Source organism: Canis lupus, chromosome 9 (assembly GCF_048164855.1).
Source record: "Canis lupus baileyi chromosome 9, mCanLup2.hap1, whole genome shotgun sequence".
Classification (NCBI taxonomy): Eukaryota; Metazoa; Chordata; class Mammalia; order Carnivora; family Canidae; genus Canis; species Canis lupus.
Window position 1 is genome coordinate 62,988,526 of NC_132846.1, and position 27,772 is coordinate 63,016,297.

General features: G+C 56.2%; 1 protein-coding gene and 1 long non-coding RNA gene across 9 annotated transcripts in view; one reads left to right on the plus strand and one right to left on the minus strand.

Moving 5' to 3' along the window:
• Positions 1-27,772, minus strand: part of TTC7B (tetratricopeptide repeat domain 7B) — a 250,588-nt gene that overhangs the window by 15,598 nt on the left and 207,218 nt on the right. For 6 of the 7 annotated variants that reach the window (XM_072839681.1, XM_072839676.1, XM_072839679.1 and 3 more), the window contains 2 exons: positions 25,793-25,933; positions 14,597-14,799 (listed from right to left, as the gene is read on the minus strand). In XM_072839681.1, the coding sequence (XP_072695782.1) occupies positions 14,597-14,799; positions 25,793-25,933 (344 nt within the window). Of the gene's footprint in view, positions 1-14,596; positions 14,800-22,296; positions 22,947-25,792; positions 25,934-27,772 lie in introns of those variants that run through there. The other variant, XM_072839680.1, reaches the window with a different exon arrangement.
• LOC140640390 (uncharacterized) lies at positions 1,910-6,912 on the plus strand. Of its 2 annotated transcripts, XR_012037104.1 has the most exons (4): positions 1,910-4,065; positions 4,908-5,027; positions 5,192-5,384; positions 6,015-6,912. It is a non-coding gene; the product is annotated as an uncharacterized lncRNA (long non-coding RNA). The 2 variants fall into 2 exon arrangements; XR_012037103.1 differs by lacking the exon at positions 1,910-4,065 and having other exon boundaries at positions 4,148-5,027.

Genomic DNA, 27,772 nt, shown 5'->3' on the forward strand with positions numbered 1-27,772 from the left:
GGGAACAGTGACCGTGCAGCCCGGCTGGGGCCTTGTGGGGAACAGCTGCCATCAGGGAACTGCACGGCCGCTGCGGAAATGGGACAGAGACTCAGCCCAGTGCTTTCTTTTCCGACACAACTGAGCTCTTAACCATGAGCCGCTTCAGTATGGAACAAATCAGCATCCAGGTTAGCGTCATTTCCTTAAAAGTCCCCCATCGGTCCTAAGGGGACAAGCGCGTTGCTGCGCGCACTCCCCCAGACAGAGGCCCTGGGCCTGAGCGAACTTGCACCAGCCACCTGCTGTGGGAGGAGCATTGGGCCTTCTCCCCAGCCCAGGGCCCAGGCACAGGGCTCCAAAACAGGTGCGAGAAGGGTGGAGACGACCTGAGGTCCATCCCCTGTGGCCTCCGGGGGGACCTCTTCGCTTCACACACGGCTCCCACAGCCACACTGTTTCTAGGCCAAGGAAGGCCTAGAAGGCGAGCAGCTGTCGGTAGCTCGTACGTGCTAGGCAGGTGCTCAGAGCTGCGCTCGACCTTGACGGCAGCTCTGTGAGGGTGGAATGTTCACTTCTGTAGGATAACAAGGTCCAAAGTCATACGAATGGCCAATCTGGTAAGGCTGGGGCTCAAATGTAAGTCTTGTGGCTCTGAGCCACCCCCGCCTTCTTGCCACCTGCCCCGGGCAATCTTGAGTCTCACTCTTGCACCCTGAGTCCCCCTCAGCCGTCCTGTCTCCATCTGGGGTGGCAAGGTGAGCTCCGCTGTGTCTGTGCCACGAGCACCCTCTATGCCGGGAATCCTGAGTCGGGGACACTGGTGTTCTTCTGGGCGCATGTGCACTGAGCCCCCTTTGCCTCCTTCCCCCCATCAAACCGGCTAGATCTGTGAGTCCGGTGCTGCTCTGCTAAACTGGCTCCCCGAAGGAAAAGAAAAAGCCGTGATTTGTAGCGCTTGCCAGTTTCCGTGGTATAAATACTCCCACCGTGGCTGGCGTCCTGCGGGCAGAGCTGGGAAAAGGTGAGCAGCGCAGCCGCATCACCTGCCCGGAGTTGCTGCCAGAGGGCCTGGTGCGGCAGCACAGCGACCATGGAGCAGGCAGGAGGTGACACCCGTGCCCTGAAACCCGCCTGTCCTGTCGGCCAAAGCACACAGCTACCTTGATGGTTGGAGGGTGGGTGGGTGGGGGCAGCAGCAAAAACATGCTCTATTCTTCAGGGTTAAGGATGCAGACAGGGAGATCTGTGATCGAGCAACTGGACTGGGGGAGGGCTGAAAGCGTCACGGAATCGCCCTCGGAACTCTGGGAAAATGGGGCTGGGGGCCCTGTTTTCTTCCATTTGGTCTCCAAAAAAAAAAAAAAAAATCATTCAGCAACACGGAGCTCCGAGCCTAAGATTTCTCTAAAGCCAATTTTCTTGTCGACTGGGCTGTGTCCCATGTCGCACTTGCTGGTGGGTGTGTGGGCGTCCGTGCCGTGTGGTAGGGGGTGGCTGGGGGGGGCTGCTGTCGGCAAGGATGGGACTGTAGGTCGGCTTTCTTTGATCATCCCAAAGGCAGAAGCAGGTGTGTCACCTCCGTGGAAGATGCCAGGCAGCAGGTAAAGAATTTAACAGCTTGTGGGAGTTCTAATTAGATTGCCAATTATAACTCGATTGACCTGCCTGGCTTTGAAAGGCCTGGAAAAATGCATGTTGTCCTTAGGAAGAAGAAGGTTTTTGCTTCTGGTTCGTTCTGGGAGAGCCCCGCGGGGATCGCTTGCTTCCACTTTGGTTCTAGCCCCATGCCTCGGGCTGGACTCCCGCTGCCCCGACGCGCAGGGTGAGAGAAACTCTGTGGGGACGTAGGTCCCTACCCGGGGAGGGGCCACTTTCCACAGGAGACATATGCTTCCTCCTTTCCTGATGAAGACAGACTCCGCGTCATGTGCCATAGGCTCCCTTGCAGGGTGGGCCAGCGGTTTCTGCTTCATTTGGAAGGACATCAGCCAGCGTGGCAATGACGGATCTAATCAAGACTGACCTCTTGGCAAAGCCAGATCCCAGGCTCTGTGGGGTGTGTGTGTCTAAGACTCCTTGCCCAAAAGGCCTTGGTGGTTATCATTGATGGTCGTCCGCCCTCCCTGGGGACACCGTCACCTGGGAAGAGAATCTGGTCTCAGGCAGACACGGGAGGGGATGTTTCACGTCTGTCCTAGGAACCAAGGCACGTGCAGTCACTGTTAGACGCCGCTGAAGTCCGCCTGGCTCCCACGACGAAGTGATCACATCTGATTCTCCCATCATCATCCCTTCTCACGGAGAAAGACTCGGAGGCCCAGAGAAGTCCCAGGCCCCCAGCTCCTCCGTGTGGAACCATGTCCGTCTCCCACACCCTTCCTCTGCATGGCGGTTTCACGGGCCTCCCATCAAGCACCGCAGGGCCCAGGGCCAGCTGCCCCGAGCCGGGAGCAGAGTGGAGGCTGTAGAGGGCCTGTGACGCTGGCAGGGTCAGGCCCTCGAGGCAGCTGGGTGGGTGGGAAAACTGCAAGTGACCACAAGGTACATTTCCTCACTAGCCAAACTTCTCTCCTGCTCTGCAAGTGTTGGTGCTCCCTCCTTGGGTTCTGCCCTTGGCCTTCTTTCTTTCTCCCTCTCTGATTCACAGTCCAGCTGGGAATGGGTCTCTTGTCCTCTCATGGCTTCAGCTGTCCCCTCCAGGCCACCGCGGCTTCCCAACCATGGCCCCTGCCCTGGAAATGCTTCCAGACCCAGGCAGCCACACGACAGGCTTACAACCTCTTTCCCCTAGCTGCTCCTCCTCCTGCGCATCCTCGTACCGTGGAGGTGGTCTCATCCATCCAGGGACCTGCCCCAGGTGGCTGCGAATCACACGAGAACCTTCCAACTCCCTCACCACGCCTCACTGAATCTGCCTTCTCAAAGTCTCTTATCTTGGACTGTCTCTCGGACAGTTACTAGCTGGGCCCCGGCACTCGGGTCTCTTAGCTACCGCCTGACTTATCCTCCACGGCTTTTAGCACCATCTCTCCAAAACGCAAACCTGATCATGTTACTTAGTTTTAAACTGTTTATCTCTCTTCTCTTTTCTTAAGATTTTATTTATTTGAGAGAGAGCGAGAGAGAGCGCACGCGCATGAGCAGGGGGGAGAGGGCTCCGCTGAGTAGGGAGCCTGACTCAGGGCTGCATCCCAGGACCTTGAGATCATGACCTGAGCCGAAGGCAGCCGCTTCACTGATGAGCAGCCCAGACATCCCTAAACTGTTTTAATCTTGAAGAATTTCAAGCATGTGGAAAATCAGAAAGGCTAATGTAATGAGCATCTCCATACCTATCACCTAAATTTAACAACCGTTAACTTCTTTCACACTTGCTTTATCTATTTTTGGGGCAAGAGTTAGTATCTTAAAGAAAATTACAGGCACTGTGACACTTCGTCCCTAAATACTTCAGCCGAAATCTCTTAAAAATAAGGATGCTTCCTTACAGAACCACCCCTCAAAAAATTAATAGCACCTCCTCCCCATCACCTAGCACCTGGCCCCAACGGTCCCATACAGATCTCCAAGAGCTGCTTTGTTTATTATGGACTCAAGCTCCATCCGTCCCCAGCTTGGGAAGAGTCGGCACCTCCACTCAGCTGCTGACACCTGGGCCCTGGGTCACACCTTTGGTGGAGCCGTGTCTGTCCTCCCCCCTGCCCTCCCCATGTGACCAGATAGCCTGTGGCCTGTACCTCCATCTACGGGAGCCCCTGGGACTTTTCCTACACAGGCTCCTGTATGTTTACGGCTCCTCTTCTAGACTCGAGGCTCTAGTCCAGCATCTGGTACGGAGCCGGGCTCTTACACACATTGTGTCATGTAATTGTTGTGACAGTTACCGAGGGGTCACCATGGTGAACACGCGGTAGAGGCAAAGCCACAATAGCACCCGACGCAGACAGACAAGGTGCCCATGTCTGGGTCCCTTCCTGCTCCCAAGCCTCCAGCTGAGGATGTTCTGAAAGAGGCTTAAGAAGAGACAACTCCCGCAAAGATATTTTCAGAGATGGGGGGGGGGGTCCCATAGATACTGAGCAGGTGAGGCCAAGGAGGGATGAGAGTGTCAGTTGGGAAGCCTGGGGGGTGGGCATGGAAGAGGGCAAGTAACCGTTGGGAGGGGGGTGTGCTATAGGCCCGGGAACGCTGGCAGAGGGGCTCTCCAGGGGCCGGGAGCTTTCAGGACGTGGGAGCCTGGATCTGGGAGCTGGGGGGGCCTCAACCCATGGTTCTGTCCTCTTCCCACAGCAGGCTGCTGGGGTCCTGGGGAGGCCCGTGAGGGGCAAGGTCGCCTCTGGACCCCAGGCGGTCTCTCCCCCAGTGCCCCAGAATGGAGCCTCTGTGCACCCACATCCCAGTCCTTGGTTGGCAGCGATCGCTGGCTTCCCGGAGCAGGGGGTGTCTGAGGACCCGGCCCAGAGCACGCTTCTGTGATCTGTGGGGGGGCGGGTAGGGGAGAGAGCTGGGCCTGCCTTGGCTCCCAGCCACCACCTTCCTAGGCCCCGAGGGTCTGAGACTTGGTGATATTTGGTATTTTGTCTTTGGGACGTTTGTCATTCCTTTCTCCTGAGTGACCCCTCCCCCCTGGCAACAGGAGGGGTGCCAAAGGCTACCCTGGAGACCCCGCTGTGCCCATGGGGGCTCATAAATCAGTGCTGACACTGCTGACCCAGATGGATGGGGCACGGGGGGAGAAAGGGGTGCCACACGGCACGGGGGCTCCTCTAGGCCAGGTCGGAGGCCAGCGGGGAGACCAAGTCTGGACTCTGGTTGGGGGCAAAAGAGAGAGGATGCAAGTTCCGGGGATGCGGTGTGACCAAGAGGGCCTGGAGCCCTACAGCCCCTCCTCCCCCAGAGAAATGAGCGGGGTTCTCTGGGGCCAGGGTCTGCCCATCTCCTCTCCAGCCCCAGCCAGCACGAGAAGGCAGGTGCTATGGTCCGTATCGCAGACAGAGAATGTGGTGGGCATGGAGCCTTGGGAAGTGAGGGCGTCGGGATTCCAGGTGGGTCTGCCACTCATGGCCCCGCGGCCCCGGCATCAGCATCCCAACCTGTGGAAGGCGGGTGCTCAGACTGGGGAATTTCCTTGGTGTTCTTTTTTTTTTTTTTTAAATCTTTTATTATTATTTTTTTTTATAATTTTTTTTTTTTTATTTATTTATGATAGTCACACACAGAGAGAGAGAGAGGCAGAGACACAGGCAGAGGGAGAAGCAGGCTCCATGCACCGGGAGCCCGACGTGGGATTTGATCCCGGGTCTCCAGGATCGCGCCCTGGGCCAAAGGCAGGCGCCAAACCGCTGCGCCACCCAGGGATCCCTTCCTTGGTGTTCTAAATCCCACAATGCCTTAGTGCTCAGGTGAGCATCAGGTCCAAAGACATCCTGGCTGCTTTAGGGCCTCATCCCTGATACTGAACGAAGAAAAGCTAGAAGCAGTACCTGGGAGAAACTTCTGGGGTATCCTCCCAGGAGCACTCAGTGGGGAGTCTCTGGGACCAGCATCAAACGACATGGAAGCCATTGAGGCATGGGACAGGCCAGGGGACACGAGCCCGTGCAAGTGGCCCCGAACCCCATCTTCTTGTGGTGGCAGCCATGCCCTCCTGTTGACCCCCGGGGCAGGCAGCCTTGGGGAGGCAGGTGCTGAAATCCAACGAGGTCTGAAATAAGGCTGGGGAGTTGGGGGCAGCGATCTGGGAACACTCAGAACAACGCAGAGAAGGGCAAACTTGAATCCTGCTGTCTGGTCCAAGCCAGGGAGCCGTGACTGTGGCCAGGCGGGAATGCGATGGAAGTGAAATGCCAAACCGTCCTGGAACAACGGGGCAGGATTTCTAAGAATAAATGGTTTGGGTAGAGTATGTCAGATTTTAAATAATTTTAGATCATAGTCACTAATGAGACACTGAATGGCGCTGTCTGTGATTAGTCATCTAAGACTCTAGCACAGAAAACAGAAATCAACACAGAATTAATTTTCCCCCTAAGCTGCAGCAAAGGAAGGCCCGGTGATGGCCTGTGTTCGGGGCCTGCGCCGGGCCCGCGTTGCTTCTGGGTCTGCGATTTCAGCCCTCGATGGAAGCACAGGGGCCCTGAGGCCGTGTCTCCCCGGCAGCGCTGAGAGGACACCGCAGCTGTAGGAGGGGTCCGAAGAGCAAGCAGAGATGGTCCGCAGGGAGTATCTGTGCACCGACGATACAGGTTGCGGTGCGAGAGCTTATTGGGGGGTTTGGCAAGAATGGGGGTCGTGAGGCAGACGCAGAAGCCCCCCATTCCCAGGGGGACACTCCTTTCACTCCAAGGATGATACACACACCCAACCAACAGAAAGCGCTTTAAGCTAAAAATTACATATTTTCAAATGAACGTGAGGACGAAGCTTGAGTCATAAAAAAACCTTTCAGTTACCTGGTTCTTCCCCCAAATCATCTCCAGTCCCTCCCCTTACTCGGATGGTTTGTGCCTCTACCTACCCCAAAACAGGTGCAGACACTGTGCAAACCCAGCTGCGACAGCATGGTTCTCTCTTCCCTCCCAGGAGGAGTCGACCCTCAAAACCAGAGTGAAAGCGAGGGATGTGTCTTGATGCCGTGGAAACCAGGGAAGCTACCTGAATCTGGGTTTGGGGTAGGGGTGAGGGTATAAGCAGAGTCTCCCTTGGCCTGGCACCAACATCAGAAGTCGCGTCCTGAACAACACAGCAGGCCTGCCGTTCACAGAGGGAGCCACATGAGATGGGCGAAGGACGCATCCTGAGTCACCATCAAGGGATGAGGGAGCGTCCTTGGGGAGAGGTGATGGGGGTGGGGGGATGCCGGCAACTTCACAAGGGAATTTGTCTGAACAGAGGGCGTGAGGTTTGGCTGTCTGTTTTTCTCAAATAAAAAATGATATTTAATGACATTAGTATGGTGCACGGGGGCCAGAGGACAAGGCTGCTCTAGGCCGGGGAGACAAGCTCCCCACCCCCCTTGGCACTCCCAAGGGCAGAGGCTGTCACCTTCTTGGACACTGGCGGGGACCTGGGCCTCTGGAGAGTCCAGGGCCTGGGAAGGGGCTCTCTGTGTTGGAGGTGGGGCTACCGCCTGGATCTGTACCACCCCAATCCCATGGCACTGCTGTGTCAGCATGCCTGCCTTGGTGTCCCAGGCTGCCTGGGGATGGCCGTTTCAGCCCCCCAGGCACCTGTCTCTGGGTCAGGCCGTAGAACCTGGCATTTGGCTTTGAGGGTGAGCGCCTCTGGGGAGGAGGGGCGGTGAGAGGGCACCAGGGGTTCCTCCAGGAAAAGTACCATTCTTTAGAAGTTACCATTTCAAATCTTAGCCTGAAACTAGGCCTCTCATGGGCATGGTTGTGGTAGATCAGCTTCTAAGGGGGTGATCCTCTCTGACCGAGCTGAGGGAGACAGATAGAGACCACCAAGGGACACACATGGGCCTGGGAAGGCCACGGCAGACCCCAGCAGGGCGGCCTGGATACTGTTCCCCAGCAGTCTCTGGCCTGAGGATGGTGAGCCCTGCAGTCCCAAAGAAGAACATACTTGGGGACCACAGGGCAGAGTGCATGAACCTGAAAGGGGCAGTCACTGCTCCCCACTCCAGGGTCCCAGGGCTGCCCCTCGGGCCTTCGACCATATTGGGCCTCCGAAGCAGGGGCTGCAGGTCAGCCTGGGGAGCCCCACCTTACAGCACAACACACTCCCTTTGAGATCTGGCCTATAATACACTCCCATCCTGTCGCATTAACGAGCTGCTTGGCCTCCATGGTCTCACACAATACTACGTACCGTGTCCCCCAGCCCCTGTCCACGTTGGAAGGGACAGTGCTAAGGCCAAGCCAACAACATCCACAGGCCTCTGCACAGTTAAGCTGATTATTTAAACACAATCCTGCTCCAAAGATATTTGCCCAAAATCTATTCAAGGGAAATAGCACCCAGTGCCCTGGGCGGGGGGGGGGGGGAGGTTCGCTTGCAAAAGGGTAACAGTAGCATCTGTCAAGGTCAAGCTGGCCTTTGAACCAGTTTTCCCCCTCTCCCTGACCCACAGATCTACCTGCTGCCCCTGGTCTGTGCCCTTCCCCCAAAGCACAGATCCGTGAAGCGAGCACGCTATGTTGGTTCAACAGGTGCTTCAATGGAGGGGAGTCAAGGGGCTGGGGACCCCTCTGCTGGTGGGTGGGCAGGTGTCAGGAAAGGCTTCTCAGGGGCATGGCACTTGAGCTGGGCTCCATGGCAGGTTCTGCTTTGTTCAGGACCAGGGTCTGACCCCCACCCTCCGTGCCCTAGCCCAGCAGCCCTACTTGGCCCCCTCCCACACCCCAGCCCAGCCAGGAGACATGCTTCCTGTCTCTGCCTGCAAGGGACATGCCCCCTTCCTATATCTTTCAACCCTAATAAGCTGGGCTACAGGCTCCAGAGAAACAGAAAGGAAGACATCAAGGCAAAAGCATGTGCTTTTGGCCAAGCACGTGCCATCATCTATGCTTATTTCGGCTCCTCCGGCTGCTGAAATTTGGTTCAGAAGGAAAGCCACACCCGTGGGCAGATCTTTTGGAAAAGAGATGCCTGTCTTGCTGTCAGGGCTTCCATCATAGACGCGATCCAAATTACAGAGGACAGCAACATTCACAGCTAATGTTTATGGCATGCTATGTGGCCTGAATTAACTTTTTTTTTTCCCCAAGATTTTATGTACTTATTTGAGAGAGAGAGAGAGAGCACAGAGGGAGAGGGAGAGGGGGATGCAGACTCTCCGCGGAGCAAGGAGCCCAATGTGGGGCTCGATCCCAGGACCCCGGGATCATGACCCAAGCCGAGGGTGGACGCTTCACCGATGGAGCCCTCTGGGTGCCCCTGTATTAGCTCATCTAACCACACGGTAACACCATCAGGGACACTCTGGTTAGCCCTAACGGCTGATGGCATGGACGGACAGGTAGCTGAGGGACTTCTCCCAAGCCATGCTGCTGGTCGGGACAAGGCTGGGATGTGAACCTGGAACCCCGGCAAGTGGGACCCAGCGCCAGGCTCCCCTTCCCTCACCCCTGCCACCTCTGTGCTGTGCTGTCACTTGAGCTGTAGACGCCTGGGTGACTCCTCAAATGTCCACACTTAGCATCGCCCAGCCCTGGTTCTGCTCCTAACATACGACGCGGCCTGGGGCGGGTCCCGGAGAGCAGGTTCCCCAGCGGCGAACAGTCACGGGTGAGGATACTAGGGACGGAGTCTTGTCCACTGAAGGGTCCTATCAAGCAGCACACGGATGTGGAGGGAGGGAGGACAGCTAGACGGTGCAGCAAGTCCTTCTTCAAAGAAAAACATTGCTCTTCTCAACGTTAAAATCCTTTTTCCTAAAGCCCAGGAAGTACGTCAGATGCAATGAATGGATACAAGCGCCTTCTCGCTGGACTAGGCAAGGTTAGGCTCCTGCCCACCATTCCGCCGGGAGGAGGGAGACGGAGACTCTGCAGAACACCCTCTGCGCGGTGTGCCTGCACCCCAGGCCCGGTCACCAGCCTGACGGACAGATCAGACAGACAGATGCACAGACACAGGCTGCCCGCTTCGGGGTCACCCCGCGAGCTCCTCACCGGCTCACCGCGTCCCTTCTCCAACAGATGCCCAGATTCAGAAGTATGCTTCCAGCGTATGAAACGTGAGACACAAGCAACATCCCCCCAAATCTCGTCAGACAGACGGACACGTGAAAAGACGCGTGCGAGAAAATGAGCCGAGTTCAGTCACTTGGCAGGGCAAGCTGCCCGCGGCCAGCCTGAGCCCCCCAACCTCGAACCCTCTCTTCGTCCCACGGCTTGGCCTGCGCGGGGATCAGGCCTTCCTCCAGGAAGCACACGCACCTGGAAGGGACTCCGGGTCCCCGAGAACTTCTCTGAGCACTGTCGCCAGCCAAGTTGGGGCAAATCAAACCTCAGGGCTGTGAAAACAGCTTAAAATGTCATGAGGGCCCATAAGCCCCGACCTGCCGCGCTGGGCGCCGAGGTCCTCCCTCCAGACCCGCTGCCCGCGTCTCCCTAACATGCCCTCTGCCAGCGGCCCGGCCCTTCTGCCAGCCGCGTACTAACGTGCTCACTCCCTTGGGACAGAAGTACGACGCCACTTCTGACGTTTTAACGTTACTCCAGACTCCTGATGTTTCAGAAGACCTAGGACCGCGGAGCAAAGCCTCAAAGATGGCCTGTGATGAGACCACCCGCACGCAGCCACCCCGACTGACCTCGGGGGTTGTCATGCCCTAGGATCCTCCCACAGAAGGCAAGGCCTCAGCCACTCCTAGGGTGGACAACCTGACCCAACCTGGCACCCCCAGCCGCCTCCCTTCTCAGCCACCTTCCCCTTTCCGTGGGGAGCTCCACCAAAGGCCCCTCCCCACGACTTCCTCCGGCTGGCACAGGTGGAGGACTGTACCGCCCTCCCCACTCTTCTATCCACCCTCCTCTGGGTGCCTCACGGCCTTCGGTCCCTTTCTAGGTCTTGTCCTGGGAACGTCGACATTCAAGAGGATGGCCCCTTGGTGCTTCTAGCCTGTATTTTCTCCTCTCTGAGGAACAGCTCTGCATGATCACGGTCTCTGTCGTACACGACGGGCTCTGGGTGAAGGCTGGTCCCTCGGGATGACATGCCAGCCCTCCCCCTGCCCCCCTGTGCACGTGCGGGCTCTGGCTCACCCCTAGCCTCGTGCTCCCCTGGGCTGGGTGCCCCTGCAGCTCATGGCCCTCCTGGGATCTCCACCTCCTTGTCCCACATGCTGTCCACTGTGTGGAGCCCTGGATGACCTCCGCCACCTGCCTGTTTCGCACCTTTTCTCACCCTGTCGAGTGCTCTGGAGGAAGGCGTGTTTCCCACTAATCCAGTCTAACATACACTCATTTCTCAGCCATACTTTCCCCTCCCAGGGAGCCTTAGCAGCTCCTCTCCACACGGCCTGCTTGGCTCCCTGCCACGTGTGTTCCTCTCCTCAAAGTTTTTGCCCCTTTTTTGCCCTCCAATCTCGAGCACTGCCCCCAAGAGTCCAGGCTGATGTTACCACATGTTAAGCAGATGCCCCTGTTTGCAAAGCCTGTCCTGGTCCTGGTAGTTCTGTCCTCGGCCTGGGTGGTCCTGCCCAGGGAGGCTGTGCTCCTGCCCTGAGCCTCCGACAGCCCTGCTGCCCCCACTCCTGACTCCAGATCACAGGACAACTGGTGCGGAGACGGTTGCTCCGTGTTGCATTAATTCATTCTGGGTGCTGGGAACGAAACAGGGTATGCAAATGTATGTAAATGTAGTCACTTATGCAAAAATGATTTGAAAATATGCCTTTAGAGTCTCTGGAAGAAGGCTGATGACTGAATGCCCTCCCTGGTCAACCACGTTACTTTGTAATTCGTTATCCCTTCTGCTCACGGCTCCCCCCACCTGCCCACTCTCAGCCCTCTGCCTCCTTGTCTGGTGCCAACTCATTATTAATGTAAACACATGATGTCTCCTCTCCCCTCTCTCTATATGTGAATTTAAACACACTGATGAAGGCTCGAACTATGAGAAAAGTGTTAATTTTCACGGCGGTGGAACGTCCATTTCTTTCGTCAAGTCTGACCTTCTATTAACTTTAACGGGTAGCGCCTGCCTCCCAGGCCTCACTGCCTCCTTTGCCGTGTTACGGGGCGTGCGCTCCTGCTTACGTACCGGCTCCCGCCGCAACAACCCTAGAAGTGAGCGAATCATCGCTCTTCTCCGAACCAACGAGCTCCTGACCGTACTCAGTTCTCTGTCGCTGGCTGCCACCTGGGCTCCACCTGCAGTGGTCGCCGCTTCCTTCCTCCACAACAGCTCCCTCCAACTGTCCCTCCAGCTCCCCTCCTTCCTCCCTGAGCCTAGCCGTGCCACCGCCACCGGCACAGACACACTTTCCATTGTTTTTTTCTGTGATGGGCCTGCAACCGGGTCCTTCCCCGGAACTCCCTTGGTGGGTTCTCTGGTGGTTTCCCTGTCTCCAAGGCCTTCTCACTTGGCTCTTCTGAGCCTCGCCCTGACCTGGCCCAGCCCCTGGCTTGCACACTCCTTGCCCTGAGTGCCAGGCAGGGTGTCAGGCTCTTGGCCGTTTCCAGCCCCGTCCGCCACAAAAGTCTCGAGCCCCTGGCTCTTCCCTGGAACTCAGCCTGGTAAAAAAGGGCATTGGGTCTCTCTGCTGACCCCTCCCCTTAACTTAGGGGCCTGCAAACCCGTCTGGTTTCCATAGGGGCAGAGGTGGGACCTTCTGTGTCCTGATAAGAGGTTTCCGTTCTACGATTTGTCTGGTGCTAAAATGACCCCCGTGCATACATCTGAGGACACTGGGCAGCAAGAGGGTGATGTGCCCTTGGTCCCCAAGCCAGGAAGTGACAGAGCTGGGATTCTGATCTCACACCCCTTCCAGCCTGGGGCCTCATCCTCGGCTTTGAGGGTATACTGCAAAGGCCACCTTCGTCCTTTCTTAGCCCCCAAGCTGTAGAAACACAGCTTTCCTGCACGGCCTGGGGATGGAGGCAGGAAAGATGTGTTGGGGGCGGGGGCAGGGGCATCTGGGGAACACAGGGCAGGGTGCATCTCTTACACAGTCACCAAGAAAGAGCCATCCAAGCTGTCCTTTGGGAGTCACACTGATCACAGTCACCGCTGAGCGGTATGAGAATCCAAGGATCTAAACTCCTTAACATTTGTAGGCCTGCTGGTCTCAACCTGTCTCCAGTCTGGGCGGTTTCTGAATATACTGGGACGCATTGAGAGAAGTCTTCAGCGTTTGATTACTCTTTTCTGGGGGCAAGGATGCCCCCGAGCCAGAAGAGGCTTAACCGTTGCCTGAGGGTCAACTCACCTGGGCCCAGCTCACAGGCTCCCCTGGCTGGGTGCTCAGCAGCTCCTTTGGAAAGGAAAGCGCCTGACATTTGTTGGGGAGCTCGGGTGTCTCGAAAACCTCCAAAGGTGAAACAGAAAACTTTCCCAGTGCGATTTTCCTATTTGATCTTTTGTCTCATGTGTTCCCCTCAGGGATGAACAAGAAATACTTGTCTGAATAATTCATAGGCCCCGAGGTAGAAACAGGCTGCTCCCTTTTTCTTTCTTTCTTTTTTTTTTTTTTTTGCTCCTTTTCAATAAAAAGGCTGGGTACACAGTGTTGGTGATAGCTCTTCTGCGACGCTCTAGCGAAAGCGCAGAGATCTGAAAAGCTCTTTACAAATCACTCTTACAATAGAGAGACAGAAATTAAAAGCCATGTAATATTTTTAATCAAACAGACTAATGTTTGGATAATATGTAAAATTATTTATAAAGCTGTACTGAGCTACAAAATGCTCATAAAGGGAAGGTGGAAAAAAATCAAGGAGCTGTAATTATGGTAAGGTCTGATTTATTTTTAAAACTGAAAGCCAGTAGTTAGTTATTTTTGAAACTGCTGAGCCCCTTGCACATTTTGCACTATGACTATGAGAGATGGAAGAGATCAAGGGCTTTGGGGTCCTTCCGAGAACGCTTTACTTCTTAGGTACAAAACTGTACACTCCTAGAGCTGGATGACACTCACCGTCCACCTTGGTTGCTTTGTTTTCATTTTATGGAAAGAAAAACGAGTGCAGATGGCTTAGGGTCTTTCTCCCCAAAGATAAAGAGTGAGTGACTGACCCCACAGGGTTGGTTCTCGGACCCCCTGTCCAGTGTTCGCTCTTCGTACGGCACACTAACCCTGATTACGGACACCGGGCTCCCAAGGGCCACCTCGGTTTCACTCTAAGGTTCCTTCTTCCTGCGGGTGATTGAATCCAACATAGCCTTCCACTGAGAAAGAAGCACAAATCCTGGCCCCCGGCCCTGGCACGCAGGCCCAGAGAAGCCGTATGGCTTTCCTTGGCCACTCAGACTTTGGTGACTTCTTAGTTACAGTTCAGGCTCTCACGGGAAGACAAAAGACCACTGGCTTTGTGGGGGCAGCTGTGCTCAATACACGTGCCTGACGCAGAGTGGTGACCGGAACTCTGCAGACTATTAGTCTGCCCCCCACTAACCGAAACCCAGGCAGAGGGACAGCTGGCTCTGGGCTGGGAGACAGCAGATCAGGGGAGCAGCCCCAGGCTGCTGGGGTGCATGTGCACTTCTGGGGGGCCACCACACTTGTACGCAGTGTGGAAACTAGGTGACCTACCTTGATCCTCCCTCCTCGGATGGGCTGCCCCTGCTGGCCAGTGGCCTCGGAGACAAGCTAGAGTCTCCTTGGGGTGTGGACAGCCCTCGAGCAGCACAGAGACTAAGGTGACAGAGGCAGTGCCCGGGGACCCGGTGAACACCCCCCCCCCCCCCCCCGAGAGAACGGGACTGCTAGGGAGGGCTGTTAAGGCTGAGCACTGCCAACACCCAGGGCCCCGGCTATGTGAGCCACATGGCCATGGCACTGCTGGCTCTGTGCAGCATGACAGCCTGGCAGGCTAAGTGCAGGGCCTTCCAACCGCAAGAGGGTTCAGGGGTCATGAGCCGCCTGCTGCTTCCAAGGGGTGCTCCCAGTCCAGGAGGAGGGTCCCGGCCCGGCTCAGAGACTCACCAGTCGCTGCATGCTCTTCACGTGGGTGGGGCTGATGGATAAGGCTTCTTCGTACCACCGCCGGGCTTCATCGAGGTTTCCCCGGAGCTCAGCAACCTGGCCACGCATGTACAGGACGTTGTGGGACATCGGGAAGAGGTTGGCAGCTTCCTGAGTACAGGCCGTGGCTTCTGCGGGCTTCCCAATGCCAATGTAGACCTCGGCTGTGGGGAGAGAGCAGAAGGCAGATGCTGTTCCAGTTCGCTGTCCTTTGGAGGCTCTGTGAAAGGCCGTGATTCTGGTTGGGGGCATTTGCAGCCCCCCTGGGCCCCACAGGACTCTGGAATATGCAGGACCCCAAGCCAGCCAGTCCCCCAGCTCGACTGGAGACAGCTGCAGGCTGACACTACTTCTCGCCCCCTGTCCTGAGGGGACTCGTCACTCCTGCTATTGGGTCTCGGAGAGGACATGTGTCACCATCAGCCAGAGGGGACTTAGGGCTGTCTGCCTCTGCCCCCCTATGAGGACATGCTCACTCAGGGCCCACCTAGAGTTCCTGGGGATCTGGGCCGCCTGCCCTCAACTCTGACACCTTTGGGGATAAGCCGAACGAAGGGCAAGTAAAGTGATGCACACAGCACCCAGGGCAATGGCTCTGCCCTCCAGCCTGTTCTCCTGATGCTGGGCAGCATTCACAGGGAGAGGCCGTGATGGGATGACAACCAGTGAAGGTCACCACACCCCGTGACTAGTAACGTCCAGCACAGACACAGTCTGTTGAATACCAAGCTGTCACTTTCAAAAAAGCAGGAAAATGACCCTCCGCCCAGGAAATGACCCTCTGAGACCTCAGCGCTCTCCTATGGGGTCCTGAGTTGCTGCAGCTCTGGCCACCTGCCTGTCTCCTGGGCACACTCAAGTGCCCTGTGATCCTAGCACCACCATTTTCCTGGTGCCAGGCCTGTGTCTTCAAGGACATCGGACACTCCTCCTCCATCCTTGGCCATATGGGCCCGGATGACTGCCCGGAGTCCTCCTCGGTGGCTGGTATGCTCTGGGCCCTTCTCCTACCTCTAGGGCAGCCCTGGCTCATGGGTTCCTGCCTGGACCACTGGCCCTCCACTCCCAGCAGCCAGAAACGTCTGCACCTACACCTCGATTTACCCACAGGGTGATGTATTACGTATAGTAGGATGCAGGCCAGAACAACACAATGCAAAAATAGAAAGGTTTTGCTATTTTCCCTGTGTGGCCCTCCCCAGCCTCTTCTGGAGGCCACTTTGGAGTTGCCTCGACTAGGGCAGGGAGGTTTACCCCATTTGTGTCCCGTGATGTATGTGCGCCCCTCTGGAATGGAGGCTGTGAGCCACGTGAGCCCAGGGACCGTGTCTGTGCCGCTCACTGCTATGAGAACAGCGCCCGGCACAGTCAGGGCTCAGGAAACACTTGCTGAATGAATGAATGAATGAACGATAACAGTCAAAGTAACAGTAGCTAACATGCACTTTGTGCCAGGAGGTGCTCTCAAGTCTCTCTTTTTTTCAATTTTAAAGATTTTATTTATTTATTCATGAGAGACACAGAGAGAGGCAGAGATACAGGCAGAGGGAGAAGCAGGGCCGGGATCACGCCCTGAGCCAAAGGCAGATGCGGACCACTGGGCAGCCCAGGTGTCCCTCTCCTTTCATCTGCATATGGTCCACAGGATCCCAGTGCCTGGCACCATCATACAGATGAGGTAACAACCCATCCCAGATCCCAGGCCAGCTAGAGGCAGATCTTGGCTTGGGGCCTGAACAGTGTCTCCCCTGCCCCCAAGTAACGTTCATATGGATCCCTTGGCCTGGAATTTGGAGCCCTCGGTGGTGCCTGGCTCTGTCGCCCTTACTAAGCTGTGTACCCACTGTCCCCGATGCCCCGGGCTCCCTTGAGGCCTGCTCAATGCCTACCCGCCTGGGCAGCCATCTCTGACCCAGGCGTCCCCTCCGAGGGAGGCCAGCCTCTGTACTCTCTGGGGGCCGTGGCCCTGCATGAGTTTCTGAGGGGGGCCTGGGTTTGCTCCTGGATGGCAAGCCTTCTATCTCCCCACCTCGGGCTTCGAACCCTGAGGCTGGCAGAGGGCAGGTGTGTAGCTGACTGACCTCAAGCACCCTGGATGGCCCTTCTCCTAAAGCAGCCCCTCTGTCCTGGAGATCACGTCCACCAATGACAGACTCCTCAGGCTTGGTCGGGGGGCCTCGGGGAACATGGGCCCGTACCTCCTGTCTGTTCTTCCAGCCTGTGGGCCGCTTCCTGGACAGGGGAGCCCCCAGGGTGCTCACAATGCAATGTGACAGGCCGCCCCCTGCCAGCTGAGGCCCAAGGGCAGCAATGCGGGCGCAGCACCGGCCTCACTCACCTCCCGTGGAGGTCCAGCTCCCCAGGTGTTCACTAAGCACCCATGACACGCGGGGACTCTGCCTGAGTCTGGCCTGGGGTTTGGGCCCTGGAGCCCACCCCCCTCCCGGGAGATATACCCCGTCCCGCCGCCACCCCATCCCTGGGCCAGACCTGCTGCAGATTTAGGTGACCTGAGGGGGCCGGGGACACGTGACTCTGGACTTGCTCCCATTTTCACAGTGGGCTCGTGTCTGTGTCTAAGGTCCACAGGGCCCAGAGCTGACTGGGGATGACCCATGGGGCCGTTGCCACCTAAATTACTATGGAAAAGGGACCAGCTTGGAAGGGGGTACTGAAGGCTTCTAGAATTTTTATAACAAGAATCAAGGTCGGGGCCGGGGGGTGGGTGGGGCTCAAACAGCAGCATGATAGTGTGCCTGTGAGCCCTGTTCTAGGAGGGTCCTCCATGGGACCATGGGTCTTCAGGATCCCCAGCCATGCGTCTGAGGCTACTGCTTCCTTCCTGAGGAATTGATCGGAAGACGAGACCCCGCTGAGCCACGATTATGCAAGTGGGAGAAAGAGACCAGGCCTCCTGGGACTTCTTTTCAGGGACTCAGAAGTTACAGGAGGAGCCAGTGCCCCTGGCGCAGGGTGGGGGGCACACAGATGCGTGGCCTGACTGCTCCTCAGTGGGTCCATTTGAGCCCTGCCACCTTTCGACCCCCGCCCCAGCCCCATTCAGTTCCCCATCTTACTTCCATGCCTGTTTGTGCTGTTCCCTCTGCCCCAAATGCCTCCCTGAATGGGCACCTGTGAAGACCGACCCTCCTTGCTCTAGGCCCCAGCACACTGTACCCTGCCCGGGCCTTCTCTGCACGCCCCCATCTTTCGCCTGCCCTGTGTGTGCCCCGGGAAGCGCTCACCCAGTCCACCTGTCCTGCGTGACCTGCAAGCGTGCAAGCCTCCCATGCCGGCCACGTTCCTGGACCAGCCCGGTTGAGTCCCCTCTGCCCCTGCGTGGCATCACACCTTGTGCAGAGAGGCCCTTCTGAAATCATCTGCGGAACCATCTGGGGACATCATCTGAAAGGGCTGAGCTCTGTGGTGTAGGCCTGACAACTAAGCTGCCTCCTCAGGGTTTGGGGAACCCGGAGCCAGCGGTACCCACAGTCCTGCACAGGCTCAGTTTCCTCATTCACTTGTGCTTCTGACATGGGTTAGCTGCAAGGAGAAGTGGCCCAGAGCCGTGCAGGTTGCGCACTGTGCACAGTGACCGGGCATGGCAGGGCCGCAATCCAGTCTGAACTCTGCAGGGCAGGCCGTGTGCCCGGCGCAGGCTGCATTTGCCCAGAGGGCTCCCAGGTGGCTCCTCACACAGGTGCGTCCAGCCAGCAAAGCCTGCTCCCCGGGGCTTAGTCTACTCAGAGGGGACACCTGTTTTGAAATTCACGCAAAGGAGCCACAGTGTAAGGTGGAGATGGCCCGAGGGCTGTACCCATAATGGAGCTGACAGACCTTGCACCCACCTGAGGTCTGGCAGAGACGGAGGAAGGAAAAGACTCGAGTGCTCCCAGGCTTAGATGTGAGGCCTGCAGGCAGGCAGGGAGCTAGGCCAGCTGACTCCCCGACCCTTTAAAACCAACTCCTTTACCCCAAACCTTGCTTCCCTGATCTGTGCTTGGAAAATAAACCCTAGCAGCTTGGCTGTGGGACAGCCCTGCCCATGGTGGGCTAAGGAGCCCCCAGGGTGAGCACAAGGTGCCTTCTAGAAGCAGCAGGTGCTCCCAGGGCGCACCACCCTGCTTTCATGAATTCACTGTCATATAACAGTGTGCCTGAGGGCCTGGATGAGCTTCCCACTGTGGTGCTACATCATTACAGCCTGGGGGTGGGGGGGGCAGCACCCTTGTCCACTTGCCCTGGAACTGTTCTTTGCTTTCTCTTTGTCTGAGGGAGGTTGGAAGTAAAAGAAGGCAGGGGCTTTGCATGTGTGTGTAGGTTCTAACCTGAGCTTCTCTGGGCTGGGCCCTGGGCTGGGCCTGCAGCCCCTGTGGCGACACAGCCCAGGCTCTCCTCAGTGAAGGCCTGGCCACATGCCTCTGCCAGGCTCTTGGCTGCACCATTGATGCTTATTTCTGGGTTTCTGAGTGGTGGGGTCAACCTGTCCAGAGGGACTCCTTCCCCAGGTGCTTGGTAGGGTGGCAGGACTAGCTCCTCATCCTCTAGCTGCATTTGGGAGACGTCCATCCCCTCCAGGCCCTGGCCCAGCTGCTCTCCCGATGCCTCAATCCTTCCCCAACGCCATCCACCCCTTAGGCTGACCTTGACTCTTTGTTCAAAGAGAACACAGAAGCCAGAAGAGCAGACTTGGAGCCTCTTCTCGCCACCAGATTGACAAGCCCTCTGGTGTCCTCTGTGCCTATCCTTTCCACTCCTTTTCTGCTGTAGGTGAGGCCAGTCCCTCTGCCTGGGCCCTGGACCCCACCATTCTCTTGCTCTCTTCGGGGATTTGGACCTGCACGTATCCTGTCTCTCTCTTAGGGACAAGGATGTGACTATCCCCGCAGCAATTGAAATGCTTCTGTGCCAGCCAGTTGTGAAGCCGCCTGATGTGAAGCCACATTCCTCCCCAGTTCCCCCTCATGTCTCTCCTGTGTTGCACTGGGGTCTTCTCCGTGAGGACCAGGCGCCCCCGGCCTTGTCCTCCTCACCTGCCAGCGCCCTGCAGCCACCTCACCATGCTCTGTCCCCAGCACGCCCCCAAAGCCTCACCTGTCAAGGCCTCCGACAACTCCCACATGCCACATCTAACAAGTGATTTGTCAGCGCCAGTTTGACCTCCCAGCAGCACTTCCTACCAGCCACATCCTCCTTAATAACAGTGATTTTAAGAGTTGTCAAGTGCTTGCTACCCACTGAGCACTCCCTGTGCATTACCTGGTGTGACTGTCACCACTGCCCTTGTTTTGCAAACTAGGGCTCATGGGGCAGAGGGGGAACCTGCCCAGGTCGTGCTGCTGGGACAAGGTGACACGGGGATCCTCACTACTCTGACATCAGAACCCAAGTCCCTGATTGTGCTGCACAGGCCCCTTTGGAGGGAAACCCCTCTGGCTGCCACAGTGTCACCCCTCCCGTCTCCCTCCTGCCTCACTGACAGCCTCCTTTCTCTCACTTTGTTCCCCAGGACCCCTGTCCTGCATAGATTTTAAATGTGGGAGGGGCTTGGGGCTTGGTGCTGGTCCTCTCTCTTCTCATTATACCCCTGGGCTTTAAATCCTCCTTCCCCAGTGTCTGTGTCTAGCCTGAACCTGGAACAAGGCTTGACCCTCCAGCCGCCTGCTTGCTGTCTTCACGGGTGTGTCCGCAGGCCCTGAACCCTTCCAAGTTCAAACACGACTCTGGTTTCCCTTCCTCCCTGACTCCAACACGTTGGTCCCCCACTTGCCCCGCCGCCTCGTGTTGGCTTCCCATTGCCTAGAACGGTGCCACCAGCGGCTCACTGAATCAGGCCCCAGACACAGGACTCTTCCCTCCCACCCCTCAGCGTGGCACCCATCGAGGACACCCTTGGGCCCGGTGCCATAGTGTGTCTTGGGGCCACTTCCCTCCACCTCAGACACTGAGCTGCTCCCTTCCAACCTCCGTTCTCTGTTCCCATTCTCATGCTTCCTTTCTATTCTCTATGTTGGGCCGGCTAGCCCACCCATGTGTCTGACCTTTTCACCCTCATGGTGGAAGCCCATCAGGAGCATTCCAACACTTTTAGGATGAAGTTAAAGACCTTAGCATGGCTGTCAGGCCCCACCCTCTCCGCACGATCTTGCCTAGCCTCAGGCCATGTCCTTTCCTTCCCTTCAGGCTCCTGCCACGTCTCCAACCCTCTCCAGCCTCCCCACCATCATCCCAACCTCCGCTGGTCACTCTGCAGGCCCCCGCTCCCCATGCTCACACTTCTCCTGGCCCCTGGCCTGTGGAGGACCTCTGTCACCAGTTCCCCCAAGGGACCACGCTGCCCCTTCCTGGCCCATGGCACCATGAGAATTAAGTGCTTCTGTAGCTGTTTTGTTTCATGTCTGTAAACTCCACAAAGGCAGGGACTGGGACATCTTCATGACCACTGAACTCCTGAGCCTCGTGCCAACTGCGGCCCACACACACTGTGCTGGATGGCTGAGGGCCTGCTCCGGGTCACAGCTGGAGCCACACTCCTGGGGTCTGAGTTCTCGTTCCCCCACTTATTAGCCATGTAATATTAGGAAAAAATGTGACAGCTGGGTCTCAGTGTCTTCACCTGTAAAGTGGGGTAAGGTATTCAGACCTCATAAGGTTATTATGGAACAGAACAAATGAAGATGTATAAAGAAAGTCCTTGGGATAAAGTCTGACAGGGATAGTTTATCCCTGATAAAGGGATAGACCACTAATTAACCCCCCTCCCTGCTCTAAATTGATACATAAATTCCATTTTTAGGGCAGGAACAGTCAGTCTAGACTGGCCCTGCATGAGGCAGGCCTGAGCCCCAGGTACCGAGCCTTTCCTCCGGCAGGTGCTCCCTGTTTAGTGACCCACACACCACCTGGCTGGGCACTGTCTTCATTTCTCATGGAGGCTGTGCCGCAGGATTACCCCTAGACCCTGCGGATGCAGCCTTGTGGAGGCAGGGAGGAGCCTGGGACGGGCGAGGGGGTAGGCTGGGCCCAGGGCCAGGGAATTCGTGAGAGTATCATGGCTTTAAATTCCCAGCAGAAATCAGAAAATCTGATCTTGCACATCTAAGAATAGCCGTTGGTTTCAACTGTGAGAGTGCCAAAGTGAAAGCTATAATTATTAGTACGTAACAAGCAGAAATTAACCACCTACCGCAAAGTCATTTTTAGCTGCCATCCCAATGTGGAAATTAAAAGATGGGCACTAAAAAGCTGCCTGTCTTGGCGAAGCCTCCAGTCCAGCCTGGAGTGTCTGTGAATGTATGACTCTCCGACGGCCAACCCTGAGGTCTGCATGCCAAGGAAGTTGTATGGCTCCTAAGGAGATGGGTTTTGTGGCACAGTAAACATCAAATGCTATGATGTCACTCCCTTGACTCTGACTCCTTCCCCAGTAAGACCACAGAGGCATTTATTTATATCTGGCCTGGGTTTCCCTCCTGCAAAATGGGAGGCGATAACCCCTACCAACAGCCCCAGAAGATACTTGGAATTTCCAGAGAGGAGACCATAACATGGGTAAATATCATGTGATGCCCAGATGCCACACACACACACAAAAAAAATCGATAAACGTATTTTTAAAAAACTAGTCCCCCCCCCCAAAAAGGACAAGCACAAACACTAACAAAGATAGGAGAAAATATTTATAGCTCATATCACAGACACGAGGCAAGTTTCTTTGACACATAATAAATGCTTACAAATAAAAAAGGAAAGCTCAGTGAGCAAAAGCCACCAACACAGACCACTGAAATGCCATTTTTCATCTATTGAGTGGCAGAGGTCTACAGGTCAGAGAATCTGTTGCATTGACAAAGACGCAAGAAAATGGGCCTTCGCTCAGAGTTGGCTGGGCTGTACACTGGTACTACTCTGTGGAAGCCAATGTGACAAAACTTAGCAAAATTAAAGAGTATACACCCTTTGATCCATCAATTCCATTTTTAGGAATTTATCTTACACACAATATATAGAAGGATACTTACTGATGCATTGTCTGTAACAGGAGAACATTAGAAATGCCAATCAGTGGGGTACTGGTTAGATTACGGTGAATTCATACAGCAGATTTATACCACGCCGCCAGTCAAAAGCCTGCGTCAGCGTTATGTGTGCTGCTAAGCAGTGACCTCCGAGTGTGTGCGATTGCTCTGGAAAGCACATGGGGTCTTTTTAGTGGTTGCTGCGGGTGATGGTGGCTGCGGCTCCAGGGCAGGATGGAGACTTTTCACTCTCCACCTTTTGTACCTCTTCAACTGTGTATCACATGCAGATACTGTGTATTCAAAAATAATTTAAGTGAAACTGTTACATGGGTCCCAACAAACTAAGGGGCCAAACCTGGACACAGCCCACGGCAGTCGGCCACCAGGTGTCCTGGTGAAGAGTCTGAGACCCTGGGGTTGGAGGGGGCCAGGACAGGGGAAAGGGTGTGCCCTGGGAGTGGGTCCCCCTCACTCAGGGATGGAGGGACCCTGTGTGGTCAAATGTCATTGGTCTTCCTGGATCTGTGCTCCCTGCTGGGCCATTGGCCCCTTCCCTCACAGGGCAGCTGTAGTTCAAGTCTCTGGCTCATGATCTCTTGGCCATTAAAATGGACACACCGGTGGCCCAGGGAGCTGCTCATGCAATAGGCTGGACATGGAAAGCTGTCTCCAAGTGACCTCACCTGCACACCTCAGATCTGGGGCTGCCTCACCGTGGACTCTCGTCATGAGCTCCCACCAGACTCAGTTCACCAGAGAAAACCACCAGGAAAGACCCACAAATCCACAGAAACGCCATGGCCTGGGGGGTTAGGCCTTCATCTAACAGTTTCTTCCAAAGCCTGCAAAATTTAGTCTGGCAGTACTGCTAGACCTACTGAGGGAACCATATATGGTTCAAAAGTCGGGGGGAGGGCATGTTTTGTCACTGTCGTCTTGCCCCTTGGAGCAACAGAACTCACACCACAAGTGGTAAAACCTTACAGTTCAGAAGAAGCTGTTTATTTTCTGAGTTCATTCTCAAGTTACCTCTTCAGACCATATGAATGAATATATACTATCCTAAATCTTGACTTAAACCAGGTCATTGCTTTGAAGGAGTCAATATGCCACAAATCCTAGACAGATTCTAATCGACTCAATTCATTCTTACGACAGAAGTACTCTGCATATTCTGTCCAGAGTTTATAGGGCAGGTTTGGCAGCCATTTTCCAAAGTTCAACCCCACCAGCCTAGAGCACGTTAAGAGCCACAATGAGAGCTTTATTCTGTGCTACGGGCTACGCCAACAAGAAGCAGATATTACACCATCACGTGCAAATCCACGGACAGCCCCAGCCTGAATCTTAGCTACCAAGTTCCTCAACGTCCTAATAAGCGGCTACAAGATTTCCTCCCAAGAGTCATGTGGAACATGCAGAAAGGAAGAGAGTCTGGATAACTCAATAAAGGGCAGCAAGCCAGCAGGAGAAGCTGTCCCGGAACCTAGTGACCCTCACTCAGGTCACTGACTTTTCCAAGAAGCGGAGAAGAGGAGCAAAGCCTGTGACTGGGTCGAGGAAGTTCATCCCAGCTGAGGATGGGCTGCCTTCAGTCCTGTTGGGTTTGGTTAGACTCTGGCCCTGCAAAATCTCAACCTCAGTTGGGATCTGAAGGACACCTCGGCCCCCGATGCTGGCCCTGCAGGGCCGGCCAGTCTCTCCTGGCCCAGACATAGAAGCCTTCTCAGTCCCTCTCTCTGCTCTCCGCAGTCACTGTTGGTGAGGGCGGCTGACCGAGCCAGGCACCAGGCCCTAGACCGCGGACTGGGCTTTTCTGCGGGCGTGCAGGGCGTGGAGAGCAAGGCTTTCCTGCTGCCCCCGCGCCCTGCGCGCCAGCTCATCTGGGCCCAGCGAGAGGCCGCACGCTGGCAAGCGTCTGCGCAGGAAGAATAATCAGCACATTCATGAATCATCCCTCTTTTGTGCTTCTGCTTGGAAGAATGTAATTTGCTAATTTATGGTAGCTGTTATGGCTCCATTAAAGATGCCAACACAGGAGGGGCCGGCTGAGCTGGGCTCTGTGACACGCCAAGGCCAGGTAAACAGGACCATGTTTTTGTGTATGAAGGTTGGCCGGTGGTTCCAAACACGGTTCAGCATCACACAATTAGCCTTGGCAGAAAAAGGGGTAAATAGGCGGACAATGGTGGATAATGAGCACTTTCCCCAGCCAAACCTGGATTTCCTCGGTGTGCCCTGAGGGTCCTGCCCGGGGAGGCCCCGTCGGGGTCCTACAGACCCCGTGATGACACTTGGCGAATTGAGGTTACTGTTTACACATAAATATAAATTTGTAAGTAAATCGGCAGCCTCTGTGGAGTGGGGTTGTCTTTGCTACGGTGCCTGTGGGTGGGATTTATTGGGGGGATTTTCAGCCACGCGGCAGCAGCCATGTGGAAGTGGAGGTGGGGTGATCAGATCTGCTTTCTGGGCTGATTTCCAGTTCTGCAGCTGCTGCTCCCCGCTCCCCGCTCTGTGTGTGAACAGGGGTGCTGGCGGGGGAGGGGGTAGTGGGGGGCGGGCAGGGACACTGAAAGCGCTGCCCCTTCCCAGGCTTTGACGAAGACATCTGAGTCAGCAACACAACGATGTTATACGCCACTGCTGGGAGGCGCCAGGCACTGCGCTCATCACCCTAGGAGGTGGATGCTACTGCCCCCCGCCCCCCCCCCCACAGATGAGGAAGCCCCCGCTGAGCTGAAGCTTTTAGCTCCTGTCTACACGGCTGCTAGGGAGCCGTGGACTTCCAGACTAAGGAGCCCAGGATGCCCTGCCCCTCTGGCCCCCGCAAAGAGCGCCTGGGAGTCAGTGTGGGGCTCCTGCTGTCACGCAAACCCTGCACCCCACACGGAGACCTCCCCAGGTCCCTCAGGGTCCAGTGGGAGAGTCTCTGCTGGACGTCCCCCTTGTGCCAGGGTGTCCGGTCAGGGACGGAAGGGGAGTCACACAGTATCCCACAGTCCTACAGAGAAGTAGTGACATTTTGGTGTGTGACTACAAAGGTGGTGACCTCTCAACATCCCTCAAGACAGGGGTCGTGGGCTAGGTGGGCCAGTGGGTGTGGGTGAGGCCCCCGGCGGGGGCATAGCAGTACCTGCATGGAGCCAGATCTGCGCCAGCGTCATCCAGGGGTGCAGCGGGCCCTGCTTGGGGGCGCTGCTCTGCAGAGATGAGGCCACTTCCGACAGCGCCTGCTCCACTCTCGAGGCTGCCACTGAGGTGGCGTGGACGGAGCCTGCGGGGGGGTGTTCGAGAAGACGGCATCAGACGTGACAGGGCAGGCCCGCCCGACCAGCCACCCCTCCGCCCCCTCCCACACACAGACACACGTTCAAGACGGACAGCACACTCCGGTCCTCGTGATGTTGCCAAGGTTTACGTCCATGGAGAGATACAGACTATCCTCGTGGCCTCGGACCTGAGTTTCCACCCTTCGCTCTAGCTCACCTGCTAGCTGATGGCTAGAGCACCTGCTGTGGGATGCAGGCCCTCCAGGACCTTGGGTAGGGCAGCGCGGGGGTCGGGGCAGCACAGGGGCTGAGCTGGCCACACGGCCATGAAGCTCAGGCTGCAACATGGCACGCATGATGTCCTACGAAGGGAGGTGACAAAGCACCCCAGGGCAGGGGGTGGGGCCTAGACCTACAAACCCTCCGGGGCAGCAGCGGGAGGGGTCGTCCCTGCCTCCCGGGGATGGAGTCCATTCTCAAGACAGACCCAGCAACCCGCCAATCCTCTCTATGGCCTTCGAGAGGTGGCCTGCACCCTGAGATTTGGGACCATGTTCTAGAACAGAATATAAGGATGGGAGGAAGAGCATGTCTTTGCCCCGAGTAGGAGCAATGTCTGTTATCAAGGCGGGGCAATCGTGGAGGTGCCCGGGCTCTGGAGTTGTACCTGTCTGACTCTGGGGCCAGGCTTGTCGTCCTGAAAGGCCCAGGAGAGGAGCAGACCCAGCACATCCACTAGTCAAAGCAAGCGGGTCAAGCGACTTCTACTCAGATACCAAAAGACTCATTGGTCTTCGTGTTGTCCTAGGGGTCCTGGCGGTTGGAGCCCCCTCCTTCCACATGGCTTGCTCCTCACCTGTTCCCCACAGTCCCTCTTGGAGGTGTGGCTTCAGGGCTGAGAGCAGGAGTCCCAGTTATTTCATGCTGCAGCCTGCTCAGACTCAGATCACGGGCCACGCTCTTAATATCTAATCCATCGTCAAGTGCGATATGGAGGCAAACAGTCCGACACTGGGAGTGGCGACGATCAACTCACCCTAAGGTTTCAACTAGTGATAATATGGAAAGACGACTGCTGACCACTCAAATAGAACTGAGCTGGTTATAGTTGGGCAGAGACAAAACTGCGAGCATAAAAATAATTTCTGTTGGGGCTTCGGAATGCACCGCAATTTATTCATTTTGAGGGTATTTGCAGCACGAGGCTGGCCATCCATATTGTGTTTTGACTGTTCCAACTTGAAGGAGACATGGGTGCCTCTAAATACACTCAAATCCTTCAAGCGGGGGCTTTGGCGGAGGGGGCTCACGGGAGGCGGATGGGAGCCGGGCTGGGAATCTGCCTGCTGCGATAATCCAGGCAGGGCGTCCACGGGGATGAGCAAGGGCAGAGAGCCTCTGGGGATGGACGGTGAGTCCTGGAGAGGGAACGCGCCCCCCTGCCCTTCCGGAGGAGGCACCTGGAGGCCAGGTTAAAAGACACCAGCCGATGCCCTTGTGATCCAGAGCTCACGGAGGTCAGCTAGGAGCTGACCCTTTAGACAGAGTATGTCTGACGACTTAAAAAAAAAAATAAAATCGAAACAGCAAAAATGATTAGACTGCTGTCGGGTTTTTTTTTTTTGTGGGGGGGGGCGGTGCAGGCCTTGGTTTGTTCTGGACTCTCTATGGACAAGAAATATTTGAGCTTTGAGCACAAGGATGGAGCTTTCCCTGAGAATTTCAGTAGCAACTGCTGGCTAAATAAACAAGGCCGCTGTTGGTATACTCTGACGTCATCAACGTGGCTTGCCTTCCTATCGGGCACCTAGAGCAGAGGTACTCATCCGTGGCTTCCTATCAGA